Genomic DNA, 21657 nt, shown 5'->3' with positions numbered 1-21657 from the left:
GATTAGGGTGGCAAGAATAACCAGTAGTTATGAGTCAAAATTAAGAAAAGTAAAATCTAGGTTGTATATTATAGGTTGAGCGCTACTAGGCCCAATCATGCAAACATTTAGGGATTTGTTTAACTCTACCATGGTAAAGCACATGTGTAAATGTTTGAAGGGTCGGCACCTTAAATTGTAGAATAATAATTTTTCAGTGGAAGGGGATCAAATTACTCAAAGTGGATAAACTGTGGAAAGTCTAGCATTTTCTGTTCTTGGTCAGGCTTTGATGTTTGCCTATTTATTTGCTGTTCAGAATTATTTTCTCACAGGGGAAGAGAGGGGGAGTTGTCAACACTTCTATCTTAGTGACATCCCATCACCCAGTCAAAGGCCTTTGAAGACACTGACATGCCACGGGGGGAAGACCAATCCAGTGTGACTCCTCCGGTTATAGAACCGCCTGTGTCAATCAATCAACTAGCCAGACATAGAAAAGTATTTACCCCCATTCAATGTCATTGCCATCTACGTGCACCATCCGCAAGTCATTCATTTTATAGAGACATGCAGAGCTTTGCTTTCATTACCCTGCTATATGGAGCACAAAACATGGCCATTAAAAACAGCTGAGGAGAGGAATCTAAACAGTTTTCAGAGTCAGAAGTTACAGTGGATTCTTAACATCCATTGGTTTGATTTTTGTCACAGACAAGGAGATACTTAGATGATCCTGGCCAGTTGCAGTCTCGCACAAGTTGAGAACAAGATGACACTGCAATTGTGGGGTCATGTACAGAAGAAGGTATGGTTTTACAGAAGTTTTGTAGAGTTGAGGCTGAAGGAAGCAGAACACAAAGCCAACTGTGAATGAAGGAGGTTGGAAGATGCAATTTTGAGGGATTTAAGAATCCTAAATCCTCCCTATCATGAGGTGCTCTGCTCACTGCTGTGTAGTGTCCTTGTGGCCCATCTGGGGATGAGCTCACACCCATTCTGATGCCCCCTCCTTCAGTTTCTTGCCCCATGATCTCACACTCTTTTTCTGGAGTCACTTCCTCTTCATCACTCAGGGTGCTCCCCCTTCATGGCTGAGCCCTCCAGCCAGGTCACTATCATTTTGTCCTTCCAGGGTATCCAAGTCCCATTGGATGACTTTCCCAGGCAGTCTTCTGCTCCATTGTCCAGCCTGTGCCACTTCCCCAGCTAAGGTCTTCAATATCCTAAACCTTGCTGCTGTTTCCCTGGGCTGCTTCCTGCTTCGCCTCTATCAGGCTCCTACTCCACCCTTCTCTGTGCACGCCCTTCCTTCAGGGCCTGGGTCTCAGGGCTTCTATTCTCCCCCTGGTTTGCTCCTTTCCCTCTGTAAGCCCAAAGAGTGACTGCAGGCCTTCTGTATTGCAGCCTCCATCTTGCTCTCTACTTCCTGGTTTTATAGCAGCTTAGCCTTCTCCTTGCTCAGCTGGGCTTCATCATCAGTTAAAAGCTTATCAGCCCTGACTCTCCTCCAGGCGCAGCCTGTCACAGAGCTAATTGTCCCTTTCTCTCTAGTCAGGCCTTGTGTGGGATAGGCACCCTACCCCCATGCCCATACTGACTCTTGCTGAAAGAGAAGTCTTCCAGGGGACCGTTCAAGATGAATTCCATTCTGTGCACCACCACAGCTACATCAATGCCATATCAAGCAGCTGCTGCTCATAATTATTTACTGGTTTTATGCAAGCAACTGTGGGGTTGTTTGCAGACTGTTTCCCTTGATTACCCACTCTACGTGCTGTGAGCTCGGTCACCTAGGACACGTGATACTGTTGGTTATCCCTGATTAGAAAATAAACTAGAAAAAAAATAGAGGAATAATGCATCAACACCCTTGTTCGTGCACAAAACCCCTTATTGACATATGGAGACAGTTTTCTGGAACGCCCCCAAATGTTTATGGAAAGAGAAACTTCCTTATGAATGTGTTAGTGGACAGCCAACTAATGGGATTAGGAATTAGAGTGAATGTCTGTAATGTTTTTTTCAGCATGCAACCATCTCTACATAGGATATTAACAATGGGGATGAACAAAGCACTAGATTAGGAAGCAGTCCTGAACTGATAAAATGGAGTAGAGAATCTGAAGGCTACTTTTCCACTTCTAACTTCTCTGAGTCTCTCAAAGTAGCAGTGTTGTAAATCTTTGTGACCACAAAAAATATGAACCCATATTTAAGCAGTGCACTGAGATTTAACTGTATGATTCCTGTTGATGCTTACAGAAGTCACATGGATAAAACCCCACACTCAGCTTTGACATTTTACTCGAGTGTCAGATTTGCTAAAAGAATGTTTGCCCTTCCCTCTGCAGTCCTCTGGTTTCAGAAGTGAATCATTCAGATACTACAGAGATTATTATCAGCAATTGATTTGAAACAGAGATGTTGTTGTCTCCAATCTGCTGCCCCCTCTCCCCCAATCCCCAAGTATTTGCCACATTTTTCTTCCATTTGCAGGAAATATCCTATATTGAGTCTTCCCAACTACTTAACTGATTCTTAAACAAATTAAGATGGCTTGTTCATCCCTAGCAGGAGCAGGGTTGGCCTTAGGGAGTTGGCAATCAGGTGGTTGCCCTGGGCACGAGCTTCCAGGATCACCAAAGCAACAGCAGGACAGGCATGGGAGGGAGGGGGAAACCACTGCTTGGTTATTTATTTATTTATTTATTTATTGCTCAGCTGTGTGGAGTGCCAAAAATCCTTTCTGACCTGGGCAGCAAAACACTGATGTCTGGCTCTGAGAAGGAGACTTGGAGTCATTCTGATCTAACCCTACAAAAAAAAACCCAAAATGCTTGCATTACAGCACAGGACATAAAGCTCATGATCAGGAACCTGTATTCTACAGGAGGATCAATGAAAGCTTGGAAAACATTTCAGCTACCACAGTCAATTTCTCCCAACAGCAAAAAATGGCTAGCATATAGTGGTTACGTCCAGAGGGCAAACTAATATTCTTCTATGGTATCATCAAGAATTTTTGTTACTATAAAATTCTCAGTATTAAGGGTTGTCTCTCTATCCCCAATATACAAAGGTAACAATGTTGTTTGATTTGCCACATTGTTTAGCTCCAATCTCCATTTTACTGTTCCTTATCAATAAAAACAGCAGCCACCAGGTGAGGGAAATTGAGACCTATTTATTCTGATTTCTAACACTTCAACTATATGCAAGTATGAACAAGAACAAGGAAGAATAGTCCAGAGTGAAATCATATGCACATTTTACAGAAGGCATAACACCTTTTAACTAAAGAGAAGAAACTCAATCAATGCTAGAAATCACAAAAGGAAATAGAGATGAATCTCAAACTTATTTATACCCTTCTGTTTGTTTGTGGGTAAAATGTCTCTGTCATTATTGCCTAACTTAGATTGCTGTAATCCTTTTCCTTAGATGGGTGGAATGGAAGCTGTCATCACTGGGTTAGCAGATGATTTCCAAATACTGAAGCGGCACAGAAAGCTTTTCACATTTGGCGTCTCCTTTGGCACTTTCCTGGTGGCTCTTTTTTGTATCACCAATGTAAGTACTGCAAGAGTTTCCATTAGCAAGTTAACTTAACAATGCAACTATTCCTATAAAAGAGACAGAATTACTGTAGGCTGGGATTTATCTCTTTGTGTACCTGGGAAGTTTAATTATAACCAACATTATTGTCTGAATATTATATTAATTCTTCTATAAACGATGCCTTTCCCCTCCTGTTTTTTACAAGGCTATTATCTATCAATTGATCTCACAAACCTTTATTCTCATGCATCATGCTTACCCCAGCTTGATCATCTGAAATGGGACTATGGTCACTGCTTACTCTTGTGTGTAGGGGAAAGCGTTTTGGGGATCACACCCGTAAGCATCTGAAAACTCTCTCTTCACAACAGAACAAGATAATTAATCAATAAGAAGCATTTACTTCTTGTAAAACTACACTTCAGTACAATAATCCTATCACCCTTTCCAGAACACGATAATAGCTTGGCAGCGTAGCAGATCATAGTTACTAATGCTTTGGGTTGGATGCATTTCAGTGAAGGAACCTTCCTATTTTTGAATATCGGAGGTATAATGCAACCTGCTCCCTACATTACAAATAGAAAGCAGAAAAATAATGGCTGCATAGACGCGCTGGAGGTGGGGAAAGGGTGCAGGGAACCCTCTGCACAGGTGGCAGTCATACCGTGGCTGTTTTTGCTGTCTACGGGCAAAGGAGCAAGGCACTGCAAGTCCTGGCAGCACAACACACCAGAGAGGATATGTCTGTTCTGCGCTGGCCTTGCTCTTCTCTGTATGCCAACTAGTACCAGGAAGGTGAGGGCCACTGCTGATCATGCACCCCATAATGCTACCATATGCATTATACCTTAGGTAGCCATAATGAACGCACCAGTGCTGGGATACTATGACCACATCCCTGTCTATCAGCATTCCACTGACTCACAGATCAACAAGTTAGCAGAAAGTTATTAAAATGGTACCAATTAGTGAATAATACAGAAGTTTTAAAGTTTAACAAAATGCATTTTCCTGGTAGTTTTTTTCATTACAGTGTTTCATTAGCTAGAAAGGGTTTTCAAAGACTAAAAGTAAGTCTTACATTAATAATACAGATAATTTATACTAATAATACATATTGACTCTTTTTACATTTTTCAGCTTTCTCTGTCATCTAATGCAGCTGGACATACTACTTCCTTGTTCAAGGTTTCATCTGGGTTAACAATAGGCTTGGACCAATGGGTTTGAAGAAACACAATGGGTCAGATCTTTAGCTGGTCTAAATTGGTGTAACTCCATTTACTTCAACAGCACGATGTCAGTTCAGACCACATGAGAATCTAGTTCAGTGTCTTTCAAATTATGGCACCTCTGTGGGATTAAATTCTCAAACAAACTAGACTGCACTGAATTGCCTTGACAGGTACCAAGACATAAGTTCATGTAACAGAAAAAGTTGATGTCACATGTGTACAAAGTAGAAATTAAAACCGCTGTGAGACCATAGAGATAAAATAATCAGTTGAATTTCCCCTTGAAAATCTTTGGGATCTATTTTTGAAGCAGTCTGTTTTTCATACACACACCTTTCATCAGCCACCTTGCTGGATTTCTAAAATAAAGGCATTCAAATAATGAACAGGTGTGGAGCAGATTTTCTCACCTAAAACACCATTCAATAAACAGTCTTTTGCTTCTTGCTAAAATATTTGCCATTCAGTTTGTTAGGTGCCCCATGTTAATCCAAACTTTGGCCAGATCTCCAGAGTTTATAACTCAGAAAAGCCTCGACAGCTGTCTCCATTGGTTACTGTAAATAGTGACACCTCTGGTAGAAAGTCTCTGTATGCTATAACAAGAGAAAAGCTAAACTATGTCTTTGTTGATTAAACAGAGTAAAATCATCATCAAATCTACAAAACGAATGGTATTTATCCCCTTTTTAAAATTGTTAAAGATACTATAAAACAAAATCTACACAAGAAGCAGGCATATTCATAGTGGGTTTGTTTATAAATAAGATTGTTAGAATCTACCATGGCTGGAAGTTCTCTCCGCTGTTTGCTAGGATGAAATGGTAACAATGTCTTAAAATATTCTGCTTTGCTTCATTTCAAAATGATAGGGAGCTCCATCTGCCAACAACCCCCCCCCATTCTCTTCACTCTACACTAAATAAAATTAGACATTTAATAAAATTAGACATTTAATAGTTTACTCAAACACCAATCAAATAAAACAAAGTCAAATCCAGCTCAGAGTGTCTGAAAAACAATTTTGCAAGAATCTCGTAAATGCAACTTACAGTTCCAAATCAATGCATTTTAGGGGATGTATATTTCAGAGGAGAGGGGATATTTATGTAGGGTGAAATCCTGTCACCACACTTCAGCCACAGAAAAAGACTCAAACCACAGCATAGCCAGGGCTCTCCTACTGTACAGGGGAGCAGGCAATGGAGACTTCACAGCCATTTGTATGCAGTAGGCCACTCTACAGGAGCACAGGAATAGAACATTGGATCCAAGACTGCAGATCCACTGGACCTCAAACCTGGCTATGGGAAGAAGTGGAGTGGTAGCAGCCATGACTGTGACACACCAATGCCTTTGAGAAGTAACTCTATGCTAGCTGTAGTTTAGGCTCAATCCTGCAGGTTGCTGAGAAGTTCTGCAATGCACTGAGAGACCTCAACTCCCACTCCAGAGGAGCTAAGTAAGAATTCCATCCATTTTTTAGGTCCCATTTTGTGGGTGAAGGCTAAGCCCATTTACAAGGGTTGTTCATTCAAACCCACCATTTCCCATGCAGACCAAGGGATGCCCAAGCTTTCCACTCCTTGGTTAAACATACTGAGACTATTATATTTCTACATATCAGACCTCTGGTACCTGGAGGATAAACTTTGAAAGTAAAAGAATTGTAACTGTTTCTTTAAGAGCTCTGATGAGCCCTGCTATTTGAAGTCTCTGAGGAGTTAATAGAAAAGGAGTACTTGTGGCACCTTAGAGACTAACCAATTTATTTGAGCATGAGCTTTCGTGAGCTACAGCTCACTTCATCAGATGCATAAGGTGCCACAAGTACTCCTTTTCTTTTTGCAAATACAGACTAACACGGCTGTTACTCTGAAACCTGAGGAGTTAATCACGCCCTGGTGGTGGCGGCGAAGCTGAACTGAGCTAAACAGGGAGATCTGGTATAAAAAATCACTTGCTTGGCAAATTCAAAGGCCACGAACAGAGGCAGCTAACAGGAGCGTTTTGGACAGAGTTGAGAGAGGGCATGTGAGAGGCTTTCCTTCCAGGTTCAACTCTACGTCTGATTTTAAGATGACCAGTGATGGAACAGTGGTGGTGACCCGCAGCAGATTTGCCATGTTTTCTTTCCTGCTGAAACAAGAAGCACATTCCCTGTGCATGAAGTGCAAGTTGGTGGCTGTGCTGGAGGAAAACATTCTTGAACTGGAGGGGTAAATAGAGATGCTACTGAGAAGCAGAGGAGTTCCTAGACAGGTCTGGGAAGCATCCATACCCCCAGGTTCAAGGAGGAAAGGAGCTGACCACCAAAAAGTCAGGGAAACAGGAAATCAGAGAGGAGGCCTGGCAGTTCATAACCACCAGAGGCAAGAGATCATATTAGCATTCTCACAGCTGGAGACAGATGAGGATGAATAGGCTGAGGCCACCAGAGAGATGACGACCAGGAGGAATTCCACACAGTTAGAAGTTTCCAATCAATACCAGGTCCTCCAGTATGGAAACTATAGAAGATTCCTCTCAAGATCCAGCTGGTCCTAGAGAATGGAAAGATGTACAGGACAACCAGTATGAAAATCAAGCATATCCACAAAGAGTTCTCCAACTGTCCAAGAAAGACTGATGATCCTTGTTGGACATTTTGTACTCAAAAGAACCAAAAGATCATTCTGCAAGGGACAGATGGATAACAGGACAGTGTGCTGTCTTCCTGGAGCCAAGACAGAAGACCTCACTCAAGATTGGATAGGCTTCTGAAGTCAATGGGCAAGGATCCATTCATGACGATTCACTTCGGCACTAATGACATGGCATCATTGGACATCTCCCAGATAATAGATGACTTCAGGGAACTTGCAAGTGTCCTGAAGAAGAATAAACTCGAAACAATCTTCTCTGAGATCCTTCCTGTCCCACAAACAAGGAAGACAGAAGGCAGAAGATTCTGGAAGTGAACCACTAGTGAGCTAAGTGGTGGAGGGTGGGAGATTTTGGTTTTGTGGTACATTGGTTGACCTTCTACAGGGAGAGGGGGCAGTATAGTTTCTTTCCCCTTCTACTGGTGGAGGCTGTCCAATCTCCTCAGGGGTAGTCTGGCTAGAGTAGACAGGAGGTCATTAAACTAATAATGAAAGGGGAGAGTAAAAACAGGGAAAATATGAGCGCTCATTTAGCACAGAATCAAGATGTTGAAAACAAAGTTAATGAAGGAAGCAGAGGATATGAAGAGAAAAAATTCTTTAATTGCCTATACACCAGTGCTCAGAACCAGGATAACAAACAAGATTGAATTTAAATTGAATTTATGCTCATAAATAAGCAATCTAGTTGGTACAACTGAAACCTGGTGGGATGATGTGTAAGACTGGAATATTAAAAGCAGTGGTTATAACCTATTTAGGAAGGATTGAGTGGGCAAAAGGGAAGTGGCGCTCTACCTCAAAAATGGCATTATCAGTTTCTGAGTCACTCATAACTCCAAGGAAAATTATCTTGAATGCTTATGAATCAGTGTCCTAATGTATAAAGCACAAGATGGAGTATTAGTTGGCATTTGCTACACACCAGCAAATCACACTAGGGAACGGGATGACCAGCTCCTTACGCTCTAACCATAATGTGTAGGGGGGAAAAACTGCGTGACCGTGGGGTATTTCAATTTGAGTGACACATTCTCGAGGTCTCATGCTGCCAGTATTAAAATATCCTTGGAATTTCTAAATATTATAGACGACCATTTGCTAAATGAAAAGCTGTTGCATCCAACATGGCGGAATTCTATATTAGATCGAATCTTGACAGATAAAGAGGAACTGATCAAAGAATTAAAACTTAATTGTAGCTTAGGAACAAGTGATCATGACTTGATCATATTTACAATATGAAGCAGACCAGTAATATATATATTTGGTGCTTTAAGAGGGCCAGTTTCACAAAGCGGAAAACAATTATGAGCCAGATCAACTGGGAGGAAGAATTTAATCAGAAAAATCTGAATCATAATTGGGGATTGTTTAAGAACACTTAACTAGATGCCCAAAAAGTCACAATCTCATAATCAAGGAAGGCTGTATTGCTTTAAAAAATTGACCTGGTTTAGAGGGGAAGTGATGGTAAATATAAAAAATAAAAATGTATAATAATGGAAGAAAGGGGAAGCTGATAATTATGAATATAAATCAGAAGCTAGGAACTATAGAAACTGATAAAGGAAGAAAAGGAACACAAAGAGAAATATATGACCATCAGAGTTAAGGACAAGGATACTAGGAAGAACAATCCTGACAATTGTATTGGCCCATTACTATATGGAAATGGTAGAATTATCAGTAATAATGCAGAAAGGCAGAAGTGTTCAATATCTATATCTATTCTGTATTTTGGGGGGGGAAGCGGATGATGATAACACTCTTTCCATTCCAGTAGTATCTCAGGAGGATGTTAAACAGCAACTATTACAGTTAAACATTTTTAAATCAGCAAGTCCAGATGACATGTATCCAAGAGTTTTAAAAGAGCTGGCTGAGGAACTCACTAGACAGTTAATGTTGATTTTCAATGTCTTGGATCACGGGGAAAGTTCCAGAAGACTGGAAGAAAGAAAATGTGCCAATATTTAAAAGGCTAATAGGGATGTCCCAGATAATAATAGGCCTTATAAATGAGGACTCATCGTCGAGTGTGTTTCAAATGGGGGTCCCACAGGGATGTGTTCTTGGCCCTACACTAGTTAACATTTTTTCAATTACCTGGAAGAAAATACAAAATCATCCTTGATAAAGTTTGCAGATGACATAAAAATTGGGGGCGTGGTGAATAATGAAAAGGGCAGGTCACTTATACAGTTTTAATACAGCTACATCTAAATGTGTACAGCTAGAAACAAAGAATGTAGGCCATACTTACAGGATGGAGAAACTGCATCTTCGGAAGCAGTGACTCTGAAAAAGAATTGAGGGTCGTGGTGGATATTTGGGGGAACATGAACTGCCAGTGTGATGCTGTGGCCAAAAGGGCTAATGGAGCCCTACAATGCATCAACAGGGGAATTCATGAAGGATGTTGATAAATTGGGAGGGTTCAGAGAAGAGCCACAAGAATGATTAAAGGATTAGAAAACCTGCCTTCTAGTGATAGACTCAATGACCTTAATCTATTCAGTTTAACAAAGAGAAGCTTAAGGGCTGACTTGATTAGTCTATAAATCTCTACATGGGGAACAAATATTTAATAATGGGTTCTTCAATCTAGCAGAGAAAGGTATACCATAATCCAATGGCTGGAAATTCAAGATAAACAAATTCAGACCGGAAATAAGGCATACGTTTTTAATGTTGAGAATCATTAACCATTGGAACAGTTTACCAAGGCTCATGGTGCATTCTCCCTCACTGACCATTTTTAAATCAGGATTGGATGTTTTTATAAAAGATCTGCTCCAGGAATAATTTTGGGGACATTCTCTGGCCCATGTTATGTAGGAGCTCAGACTACATGAGCACAGTGGTCCCTTCTGGCCTTGGAATCTATGAATCTATGATACTTGTTGGATTTTTTTATGCCACAGGGAGGAATTTACATCCTCACACTACTGGACACATTTGCAGCTGGAACTTCAATCCTGTTTGCTGTTTTAATGGAGGCAATTGGAGTTTCCTGGTTTTATGGTAAGTGCTTTTCTTTTCTTTTCTTTTCTTTTTTTTTGTGACGACAAAAAGTCTTGTAAAATGTTTGCTGTCCCCATGATACAGTGGCCCACAGCTGTAAGTAATAATGGAAGTATATTGTATAGGAGAAATCAGAAGAGCAGTAGTTTCAATGCAGTGATCTTCATCTGATTTACAAATAGTGACACGAATATATATGTTCTATGGGCCAAATTTTGGAGCCTTGCACAAAGCCAAAATAAACTGTCTTGGGCAGAGGATCACTGGAGAGGGAGAATCCTCCCACTCTTCCCAAGGTGTTGCAGCTGTTAATACACCCTTTGGATTGCAATCATGCCTCTAAACCATGCAAAATTTCAGGCTAGTGGATTAGCTTAGTTGCGGAGCCATGGACACTGTCCCTACCTCCCACAGAACCTGTCTGCTACCCACAGGGACCATGGAATTTTGTGGTCTCTCCATGACCTACACAATGGACACATGGTGGCTTGACCCTATAGGCTTGTATTCATTTCTTACTGCGCAGTTCTTGTCTGATTTAGTAATATAGTGGATGATGAAATACTCTTGTAGCACTGAATTTTGTTTTGTTATATCCGTCAACGTATGATGCCTAGTGTATGAGCATATCCATCAATGAACTGGTGAACACTAGAAATAGGACATATATATTAACATGAGGTATTGTGTAGCAGTTTAGTTTCTAATGGCAGTTAGGCACCTAACTGTCCTTTGCGCCTTTAAAAATCTCCCTCTGTATGCATCAGCCCAAAGGATGGTGTCACCATAATTACGTATATTAACAAGGATATGATGAGCCAGGCTTGGGAGCTCTCCATAGACACTAAGGTCTGTGTGAGACTGTTCCATAAATCCAAACAGCAATCTTTCCCAATTGACACATTTTAGTAATTCTGAGGAGATTTTCAAAGGTGCAAAAGGAAGTTAGGTGCCCAACTCCTATTAAAAGTCATGATAACGGGGCACCTAACACCTGATTGCATGTCCCCAAAAAGGGATGCATACTGGGGGATTTGGAGGGGTATAAGGAGACTTCCATAAGGGCAAGGCACAGTGAGCGTTTAGGGACAACTCTGTTCCTATTATCCCGGGGGTGCACAGCAAACTCCCTTGCAGGCCAGGCTTCAGGAGATATTCTGACGGCCACTGGAACTCCCTTCATGCCGGAGTGGCTTTGCACCAACCCCAATGCAATGGTATGCCAGTGATCCCTAAAGGAGAATAATGCTTACACAAAGTATGGGTCCAATTCTGCTCTCAAATGCATGCACATGGCTTCCATTTATCTCCTTGGCAGTTGCACAAACAATATCTGAAAGCAGAATTTGGCCATTTGTATTTTCTGTTCCCTCAAGTACTATAAACACAGAATGGAGCATTAAAAATACAGGACAGTTACATAAGGAAGAAGAAACAGTGAAATTTATTTTTGCTTTCCCAGTGCAAAAATAACCCAACGTTGGCAGCCAGCCACTGCTCATTTTCCTCCAAACCAATATAAATGCATTTAGGTGACCTTAGCGAGAAGAACAGCAAGTGTATTTAGTTTATTAATATAATGGGACACTAAATCGGGATAGACCCAGTACTTAAATGACAGGAATTTTAAAACTGGTGTAATCTTGTAGAAAATGTCCTGTGTCGTGTATGTCTGCCAAGAAACAGGTGTGTTAGCGATGAAACTGTTGGAAAGCCACTTGAAATCTAAGATAACCCTGACTGCTAATTGAATTGTAGCATCTACTATTTCTAAATGTACAACCCTTCCACCTCGTTCACTGCTTTGCTGTATACCTGTGATCAGTTGTATCAAATCATGCTTATGTAGAGAATTTACATTACGTAAACTGATTTTTTTTTCTTATATATTTTGCTTTGGAAAATGTATTCCTGCCTATAGTGGACTGGGTTTCAGATGGATAAAAGCTTCTTCCAGCTTAAACTCCTCAGGTGGTGCTTGCCACCTTTTGGTTTCAGGTGCAGAGTGTCAGTATTTTTGCCTTAGACCTTTAGACTGTGTTTCGTTCTGATTTGAGAAGACACAAGGAATTATCTGTCTTAAAAAGGGTCTGAACTCCTTTTTATATTGTTGGCAGGCTTTTCTATTGCTAAAATTAAGAGTTTTGATTGCCTCTTGTTTGTGAGGCAGCTAGATAGCTCCACTGTGTATCAACAATAAATGGCACTTATTACTGTATATTAACATGATTGTGTTTATATATGCAACATAATGATCCTGTACAATTCAGCAATGACAGACGAGACTTTTTTTATTCCTGAAGAATGGAAGTGAAACTGTTTGTTACTTGGACTAATAGGATACTATGTACACAGGGCTCAGTTCTGCCAATTATTGGATAGCAATGGGATAGTAAGATAATAAATGTGAGTGAAGCTGGAAGAATCAGGCCTATATTTCTTCTGTTCAGCATGTGATGCTCAATGGGTATTTTAACTCTCACTAGCCATTGTCCCTGAAGCTTCTCATGTCCTTTCAACCCAAAGGACTAAATGTTGGGGGCTGTTAACTTCTTACAGAACAGGTGGAATTTTAAGGCTCCAGATATTTCTTTAAAAAAAAAAAAAAAAACTGAAACTCAATGTTTGTCCAATGCAAGGAAGAACACCAGCTGAGAAATGGAGGGCACTTTAAAGCTCCATTGGTCACTGAATCATGCTGAACACTTTGGGCAGAATTTGGTCTGTATTAGCCATATTGTACTCTACATATGTAATGAAAATGATACTCTACTTCTCTTGGGAGGGACTATAGCATTTCTTGAACTTGTCCCTGTCAAAGCTGATGAAATTATAATAACCTCCTTCTCTGAATAGCCAAATGTTCAAAGAAATTCTGGATTCTCCCTGGGGATTCCATAATGTAACTTGAAATGAGTGTGGGAAACTATTTTATATTATAAACCTCTGGCATATTTTTTTCCTTAAATGATCTGCTAATGTACATTTTCACAAATATACATCAGGCAGTGTAAATCATAATACAGTGTAATGGCCTGTTTTTATTCCCAATCACCTATTCCCAAATCACCTGGTGTGGTGGTGGTGGTGTGGGTTTTTCAAAATTCTCCTGCAAATAACTAATGCCTCAACTCTGAATACAACTACAATTTGCCATGTTTTTTTAACCCCATCTGTCATGTTTCTGGCTGACTTTTCAGACAGCATAAATGTTGAAAACATGCTTCCAAATTACTATTCTGTAAGCAAAAGCAGCTCTGTATTGAGTTCAGATACAAGGTACATGCAACAATTCCACTTTTCCTCTTTCAAAATACAATGCACCATCCAGGCTCCTCCTTTGGTGACTTTGGGGTTACTTTGCTTATTTTTAATTTCTGTTCTGCTTTCAAGCCAGTTGTGTCCCAGTTATTGAGGACACCATCCAGGAAGACTTTTTTTTTCCCCCCAGTTCTGTCAAAGGCATTCTAAATATTTTGGCAATTCAGTAGACCACTCAAACGATAATCATCTGAGCAATGCAATATTAATAGTAAGCCTATCTCTTTGCTCCACCACACACTTTAGGAATATATTGAATGTCCTAAGGGTCCCGTAATATAAAGTTGTACTTGGGTAAATAGTTCTTACTCATGGCAAATAGTCCTGTTTTGACAGCATCAATTCATCTATCGTACCTTAAGATAGTTGCCATTAAAAAGTCAACAACATTAATCAACCTCTCACTCTTTCTTTTCTATCCAGCCACCTCTTCTCTCCTCACCATAATCAGAGTTCAAGGACATAGCCGGCCAGCATTCAAGCATATATTTTCCCCTAGAGACTTTGTGACTCATCCAAGTATATACTGAGCTAGCTGTCCTGATTTCTGGTGAAATTATTCTTCTTTTCCTGACAGTCATCTTATTTTCTTTTTAGAGATAGTGCTTTATAGCTGTCATTGTGTGCTTTATAAAGTTCTCAGGTACCCTTGCTCTACTCCCATTTGCCTCCCTCGGCCGTCATCTCATCCCACCTGCACACATCACTTTATTTTTCTAGTTAAACTCCCAAATGGAAATTTTTGGCAAGCAAGTGATCTGAAGGGGTGACGTCCACAATTGCTGCATCTAAGGAAAGCAAAGAATGTCAAACACACAATCTTTGCAATGGTAATTCTGTCCATCAGAGGTAGTGTAAATCTCACAGGTTTTAATGCTGCTTTCTTATAAAACAATTAAAGGCACTAGATTTTAGAGGAAACTGCTTTTTAAGAGAGGTAAATGTGTCAAAGAGAGGGATGCTCCTACTCTAGTTTGGCAGCTGAGGCATAAAAATAGCATTGTTTCTTTAGTGATGAAGAGTTATCTTCCATTATTAAAATGGGATTTATTGTGCTTTACAATAGCTAGGCTTGGATGAAGTCCAGAAAGTAAATCATCTCCTGAGGTCCCTTCCAACCCGGATACTCTATGATTCTATGATCTGAGCTCAGTCAGAATTCACTTACTTGGTAGAACTTCTCTCTTTGCTCATCATCTCTTTCCCTGCCCCCCCACCCCCTATAATTGGGAAAATAGCTATTAGTTTGTCTCAAGCAGCTGATAAATGTTTTTACTGACACAATAAAAGCTGCTGCTCTATAAAGAACAATTTATTGCAGCCCCAGGTGCTATTTAAATCGTTGACTGATTTAATCTGGCATGGTCTTGACCACCTTTTGTTTTCTGATAGACCCCAGTTCCCTTAGCGACCCAGCAGGAACATTAGCTTAGCCCGAAGGCAAACTTGACATTTTGGCACAGACCAAAAATGTGGAAATATTTAGTTCACGTAATACCTATGTCCATTAACTGTGAAGCTTTTGTTCCAAAGATTTTTTACGGGGGAGTGGGAATTGGTTTGTTTTAGCAAGTAACAATACTTTAGTTGGCATTCAGTTTTCCTTGTGTTTACATAAGGTATGCTTTGCTTGATACACATTCTCAGAAAAACCCCTCCCACCCCAAATTAAAATCTGTTAATTAGCACCACTGCCAGGAAAAGTTCCACATAGGCTTTACAAGTCACAATCCCTGTCATGGCATGTTTCTATGAAGGAATAAGCTTAACATTTGTGAAAAATGAATTCCTGTTTCCATTCCTGCCTCGCATTTTCAGTTGCTCAGAATCTTCTTAAAAAAAAAATCCATTTGGACTGAAACTTTCCATACTTGGGCTCAACCCACGGGTGGGTTTGTTCGGAATGTTTGAGTTAAATGGGTGGATCCATTTGGATGATGGGGAGACAAATATTAGCCAGGAACTGACTTTCGACATTATACTTTTGTTCATGCACACATCCATTCACACGTCGATACAGGAGTGCCGCTGAACAGATTGCAAAAGAGGGAGGAGAAGCAATCAAAACGGGCCAAACTTGAGTGGCGTTGTAATTCTGTGTGCTAGGTCACACTATCACTCACTCAAATTTGGCCCAGCCACCCCTCCATCATGCCAGCAGTGAATGGAATCTGCCATTACACCACCCAGCTCCAGTCAGAGACTAGGAGGGTGGGAACCTCAGCTGGGCCCCTGCTGAGTTCAGATTCTCAAAAGTGGGGGGGAGGGCATGCCCCCCTTGTTTAAAAAGTGGTGGGGGACAGTGACTCTCCTTCCCCATCTCTGGCACCCATGCATAGATACCAGTACAAGCATGAATGTAATACCTCTACAAACATTCATGCGAACAAAAACAGTCACAGAAATAGTCATGAAAAAGCAAACACAAATGGTGCAAATGTGGTTGGAATGAACAGAAATTTGGAATTCATGAATACATTGGGGAGATGTTACTTCTTTATATATGTATAAAACTTTAGGATTCCAGATACTGAGAACTGATCATCATGTTACTTTTTGGACACCTACTTCTTTCAGATAAGAGAAAACAGTTTCTCTCCAGGGCCAGTGGGCTCCACTGTGGTTTATGTAGGATTTGAGTGGTCTCTGGGCCTCATGCTGGCCCTCAGCACAGGGATGATTTACTCCTTAAATCCATAATGACGCCATAAGCAAATCACACAGCAGACAATTGTGCAGGGGCATCTGCAGTGTATGAAATTTCACCCTGACTAAATACAGTAGTCTTTATGCAGTTGAGATGAAAGAATATTGCTGTGTTAAAGGATAATTTTCAGTTACAACTGGGATCTATTTGCCATATTTTTATTAAGCTGTTCTTTTACACCTATAAATTTGATGGCTATGTCCAGAACAATTATTTATGCAAGAACCATGCCAACTGTCATAAGTGAAGTAACAAAACATTAGTAAAAAGAAAAGGAGGACTTGTGGCACCTTAGAGACGAACAAATTTATTTGAAGTGAGCTGTAGCTCACGAAAGCTTATGCTCAAATAAATTTGTTAGTCTCTAAGGTGCCACAAGTCCTCCTTTTCTTTTTGCGGATACAGACTAACACGGCTGCTACTCTGAAACAAAACATTAGTGTGGACACATTGATAAAACAGCTTTGCTGTTTATGTATTTCAGAGATTGCAGTGAAATTCTCTTTAGCACAAATGTATTTATTTAGGGTATTTGGTCATAAAACTTAAGCGCATCATAACTACTTTCCCAATGAGAAACAGAGATCACCCTGGCAGTCATGTATTAAAAGTGATATAGATTCTCTCAACTGGTGATTCAATCAAATGTTGGGTTTATGATATCAAATCCTTCTCATGATTGCAAGAGCCACCAATATGTAGGGTTTTTTTTTTCCCCATGTGCCACGTTATAGAAGCACAAATGAAACTGGGAAAGTGGCTTTCAAGAAATGTGAAGAAAGTGAGCAATATATATAGATATATATACACGTCTGCTATGGAGGCCCCTTTTCAGAGCTGTTATTTGAAAACAAAAACGAAGCATGTCATTTGAAAGCTACTTTTAGAGGACTCAAATGATGAGAGAGCAGGGTTTGATCTTAAACGACAAGGCAACTAACTGCAGCATGTATCATCACCTCTTACATTTAAAGTATATGACTCTTTTTACTTTAAAAGATTTCAGAAGCACTTAATAAAGGTTACTAATTTATATTTATAGAACCTACATGCTCTGTTTTTAGGGTTGCAAAAGGTTGTTGAGCGTGTATTAATCACCCATAGTAACAGACAGCTGCTTTGGTGGCATGCAGCCACTGATCAACAGTACAAATCAAGATTCAAAGAATTTAGGATAGGAAGTTGGGAAGAATACTTTATCTAACTGAACTGGGCAGAATTAGGAAAGTCAAATGTTAAAGTCACATGATTAAAATGGGGGAGAAGATTTTATATATGACCATTTAAAATGTTAAAAATAAAAGTAAACTTTACAGAGATGATAGTCAGCACAGGTTTGCAGAGTTAGTTTGAGATTGTCAGAGTGTGAATAGAAATAAAAGAAGAAAGAAGTATGCATTGTAACTACAGTAAAGTGGCTAGAGTGTTTTGCTGAAAAGGAATGGATTACTCCTGAGCTTAAAGTTAAGCAGATGCTCAAGTATGTTGCTGAATTGAGGCCTTTAAATTGCACATTTCTAAAGCACTAAACAGCAGTATTGTCTGATGGACTATAAGCCTGATTCTCAGTTGCTGTTCTGACTATGTAAAGAGACACTGATGTAAATGAGAATCAGCTCCTACAAAATTTTAAAGCCAGCATATCAGAGTTAAACAAGTTTAATAAAATATGAGAAACAGTGCAAGCAGGTGGGCTGAATCCTGTAGCTACACAGAAACAGATCATAGGGAAAAAATCCTTCTATAGGTGAAGAATTGTAGGTTAAGAATATCAAGGATTTGGTATGTTCTTCATATTGACAGTGATGGAGCAGAGCTGTACTGCTATATTGAAACTGCAAAGTGCCTTTATTTGCAGAGTTGCAAGTCATATATCCCATGATCGAAAAGACTTTAGTTACAAAATGCTATGCTGGGGGGAAAGAATTAGTTAAATGTGGTTACTGAAGCGAAGTTATGCAAGTCAACTGGTTCCATTTGAATTGTTCCCTAAGAATAGGCATTAGTACTGTGGTGACACCTTTCAACTCTCGTAAACAAGTTCCTATGAGAAAAAGCCTTCAAACTTGTGGCTCTTTGCCCATTAGTTTTGGGATGAAAAACAAACCTGCAAGCTGCAACATCCTTCTCCAGTGTATTAATACTTGGAAGTTCAGTACATCTACATGAGCGTGTGACACCGGTCAAAGAGAAGTATTGAGCACTGAAGCCAAGAGCCATTTTTTCTCTTGGAGATTTCTCTAATTACTTTATTTGTGTTGTCTCTAGGCTTACAAGCAAGGAATCTTTTTTTATTTATGTGTTTATTTTATGGTGGTTCTGACCAGGAAATTTTTTCCAAGCTATCACAGCAGTAGTGGTCATGTAATTATAAACTGATGTGGGAAAATAGTCTTGGCACAGATTAAACTTTTGCAAAGTGATATGTCCTATTGGGAAATGCTACCAGGAGAAATTCAATTCAAGGATTTCAGCAACAGATACAAAGCTGGAGGTTGAGGGGGCGGGGGGAGAAATCTGCATTCTAACCTTATGGAAGGTGGACATTTTACAATTATTTTGCATAACAAATTAAAACTGCCAGTTAATACATAAATTTCTGTTCTAATAAAATACTATGGGTGGAATGTAAGTATTTCCAGTCAGGAATGAAGTTCAAGAAAGATCCAATGAATATGAGTTAGCATGATTTTTATAATTTTTTCTTCCGTATACTGAGCTTTCTACAATTAGACATGTCTTTATCAGTTTGAGACTAGTTGCAATATATTTTACATGGGACTACCCCTGTAGACTCTCAGAACCTTCAGCTACTGCAGACTACGGTAGCCTACTGGAGACTTTCACAGGAAGGACCTCATGTCTACCCATTGGCTCCCAACTTGTTCAGGGGTGAAATATGGTTTAGAAGCCCTATGGAGCTCTATAGGGTTTAAGGCCTGCCTACCTGAAAAAAACCATATCCTTTTCCTCATGCATTGCCACAGAATATGATATGTGCGGAAGTACTCACGCTAACAGACCTCGAGTTAAATGAGCTGTGGCTGGAGATAGGATGTTTCCTACGAGAGGTTCTCATCTCTGGAACAAATGTCCATCTTTGGTCCCATGGAGCCTGACACCCTTCATTTAAAGAAAATGCTACAAAAATGTTTATTTTCACAGGCTTCTGAGAAAGGGACAAGTAGAGGATGGTGTCAGTGAGGTAAAGGATGGGTGCTTGCCCAGGTAGGTTGGGTGGCTCCAGAAGTTTTTATTTTTATGTCTTCCACTGCTGCTTATGTCTATATATTAAATATATATACATGAGAATTTAGGTGTATCATCTAAAAGGAAATACATGAAAATAATCATATTTCATCCTTGGCTTTATGTTCCTGGTGAGATATGGGCCTGATTCTCCTTTAAGGGCCTGATTCTCCTCTCACACCAGTTTCATGCTGGCACTAATTGGCAACCATGATGCTATTTCAACAGAGATTCCAAAGACTGAGTCACAATGGAAGCTGAACTATATTCTGATCTTGAAGTCCTAGCCCAAATAACACTTTTTGATGGGTGCCTTAGAAAGACCTTAAGTGGACAGGCCCAGGAGCTTCCTCCAGTTCACTGATAGGACAGTAGGAAGAAACTTGTACTGCCACTGTGTATACTATGTCTGGTCACCCAGAGGGTTCTAGCTTTTAGTGCTGTATACATGACACCTCTCACACGTACTACACACACACACGAAGAAGAAGAAACAAATAAGGTATTGAGAACCTTAGCTATCTAGATGGTTTAGAGGAACACCTAAGTGCTTAAATGATAGTTTGGTTAATTTGAGAGAGACTGTCTGCTACTCTTCTCTCCTCTCTAGCCAATGTCAATTGCATATAAGTCTGTTCTGCTTCTCATTTTCATGGATGCCTCTTTCCACAGAGCACAGTAACAACCATTGGATGTAGCTAACTTTCAGCTACAGTTTTTAAGTAGTGTTTGGTTATATAAGGTTTGGCTCACGACGAAAGTAATAGGCTCATGTATTTGCAACTGCTAATACGAATTTATAAATGCTGATCAAGTGATCCAGGTGAGTCTGCCATGTTTATAAACACATGTTCTATGTCATTCATTTAACACAGCAAGTTTGATTACAATTATTTAGAGTCTGATGTTGCAGTCTCATCAAGCAAACCCTCAGTCCCTGGCTGCCCAATGATTTCAACAATCAAAACTCCCAAACTTTTCCTATAATTGCTGCTTTTTACTTTTTTACACATGTGAACATGTCATTTATTTTCTAAGGTATCTTCTCTGTCAGCAGTGTTAAATTAGGAGATATTGACAACGTGTACCGAGATAATAGTTTTGGTATTATTGAGTAGTTTCCTGCAATGCTTTGGGAAATCTAAACCAGGGCATTGTAGCCTTCTTGTTATGTCATTATGCTCATTAATAACCTGGAAAAGGGGGTGAACAGTGAAGTTTGCAGATGCTACAAAATTATTCAAGCTATTTAAGTTCAAAGCAGACAGCGAAGCGTTACACAAGGACCTCACAAAACTGGGTGACTGGGCAACAAAAGGGAAGATGAAATTCAACATTGATATGTGCAAAATAATGCACAGTGGAGAAAATAATCCCAACTATACATATGCAATGATGGGCTCTAAATTAGCTGTTATCACCCAGGAAAGAGATCTTGGGATCACCGTGGATAATTATAGGAAAATGTCAGCTCAATGCGCAGCAGCAGTCAAAAAGGCTAACGGTATATTAGGGCTAGTAGGAAATAGATAGAAAATAAGTCAGAAAATATCATAATGCCACTATATAACTCTATGATGTGTCCCCACTTTGAATATTATGGACAGTTCTGGTTGCCCCATCTCAAAAAATGTACAGTGGAACTGGAAAAGGTTCAGAGAAGGGCAACAAAGATTATCAAGGGTATGGAAAGGCTTCGGTTTTTCACCTTCCTCTGTAGCATGGGACACGGGTCACTTGCTGAAGGATTCTCTGCACCTTGAAGTCTTTAAACCATGATTTGAGGACTTCAATAGCTCAGACATAGGTGAGAGGTTTATTGCAGGAGTGGGTGGGTGAGATTCTGTGGCCTGAGTTGTGCAGGAGGTCAGACTAGATGATCATAATGGTCCCTTCTGACCTTAGTATCTATGAGTCTGTCTATGAGTTT

At 40.0% G+C, this 21657-nt stretch overlaps 1 protein-coding gene across 4 annotated transcripts in view; it reads left to right on the top strand.

Moving 5' to 3' along the window:
* The window catches only part of SLC6A2 (solute carrier family 6 member 2), a 105602-nt gene that overhangs the window by 63061 nt on the left and 20884 nt on the right, over nucleotides 1–21657 (top strand). For all 4 annotated transcript variants that reach the window (XM_048816517.2, XM_075118348.1, XM_048816513.2 and 1 more), the window contains 2 exons: nucleotides 3424–3552; nucleotides 10351–10450. In XM_048816517.2, the coding sequence (XP_048672474.1) occupies nucleotides 3424–3552; nucleotides 10351–10450 (229 nt within the window). The remainder of the gene's footprint in view (nucleotides 1–3423; nucleotides 3553–10350; nucleotides 10451–21657) is intronic.

This window comes from Caretta caretta, chromosome 12 (genome assembly GCF_965140235.1).
Source record: "Caretta caretta isolate rCarCar2 chromosome 12, rCarCar1.hap1, whole genome shotgun sequence".
NCBI classification, from domain to species: Eukaryota; Metazoa; Chordata; order Testudines; family Cheloniidae; genus Caretta; species Caretta caretta.
The sequence above is the reverse complement of the archived record's forward strand: the minus strand, read 5'-3'. Positions and strand labels throughout refer to the sequence as shown.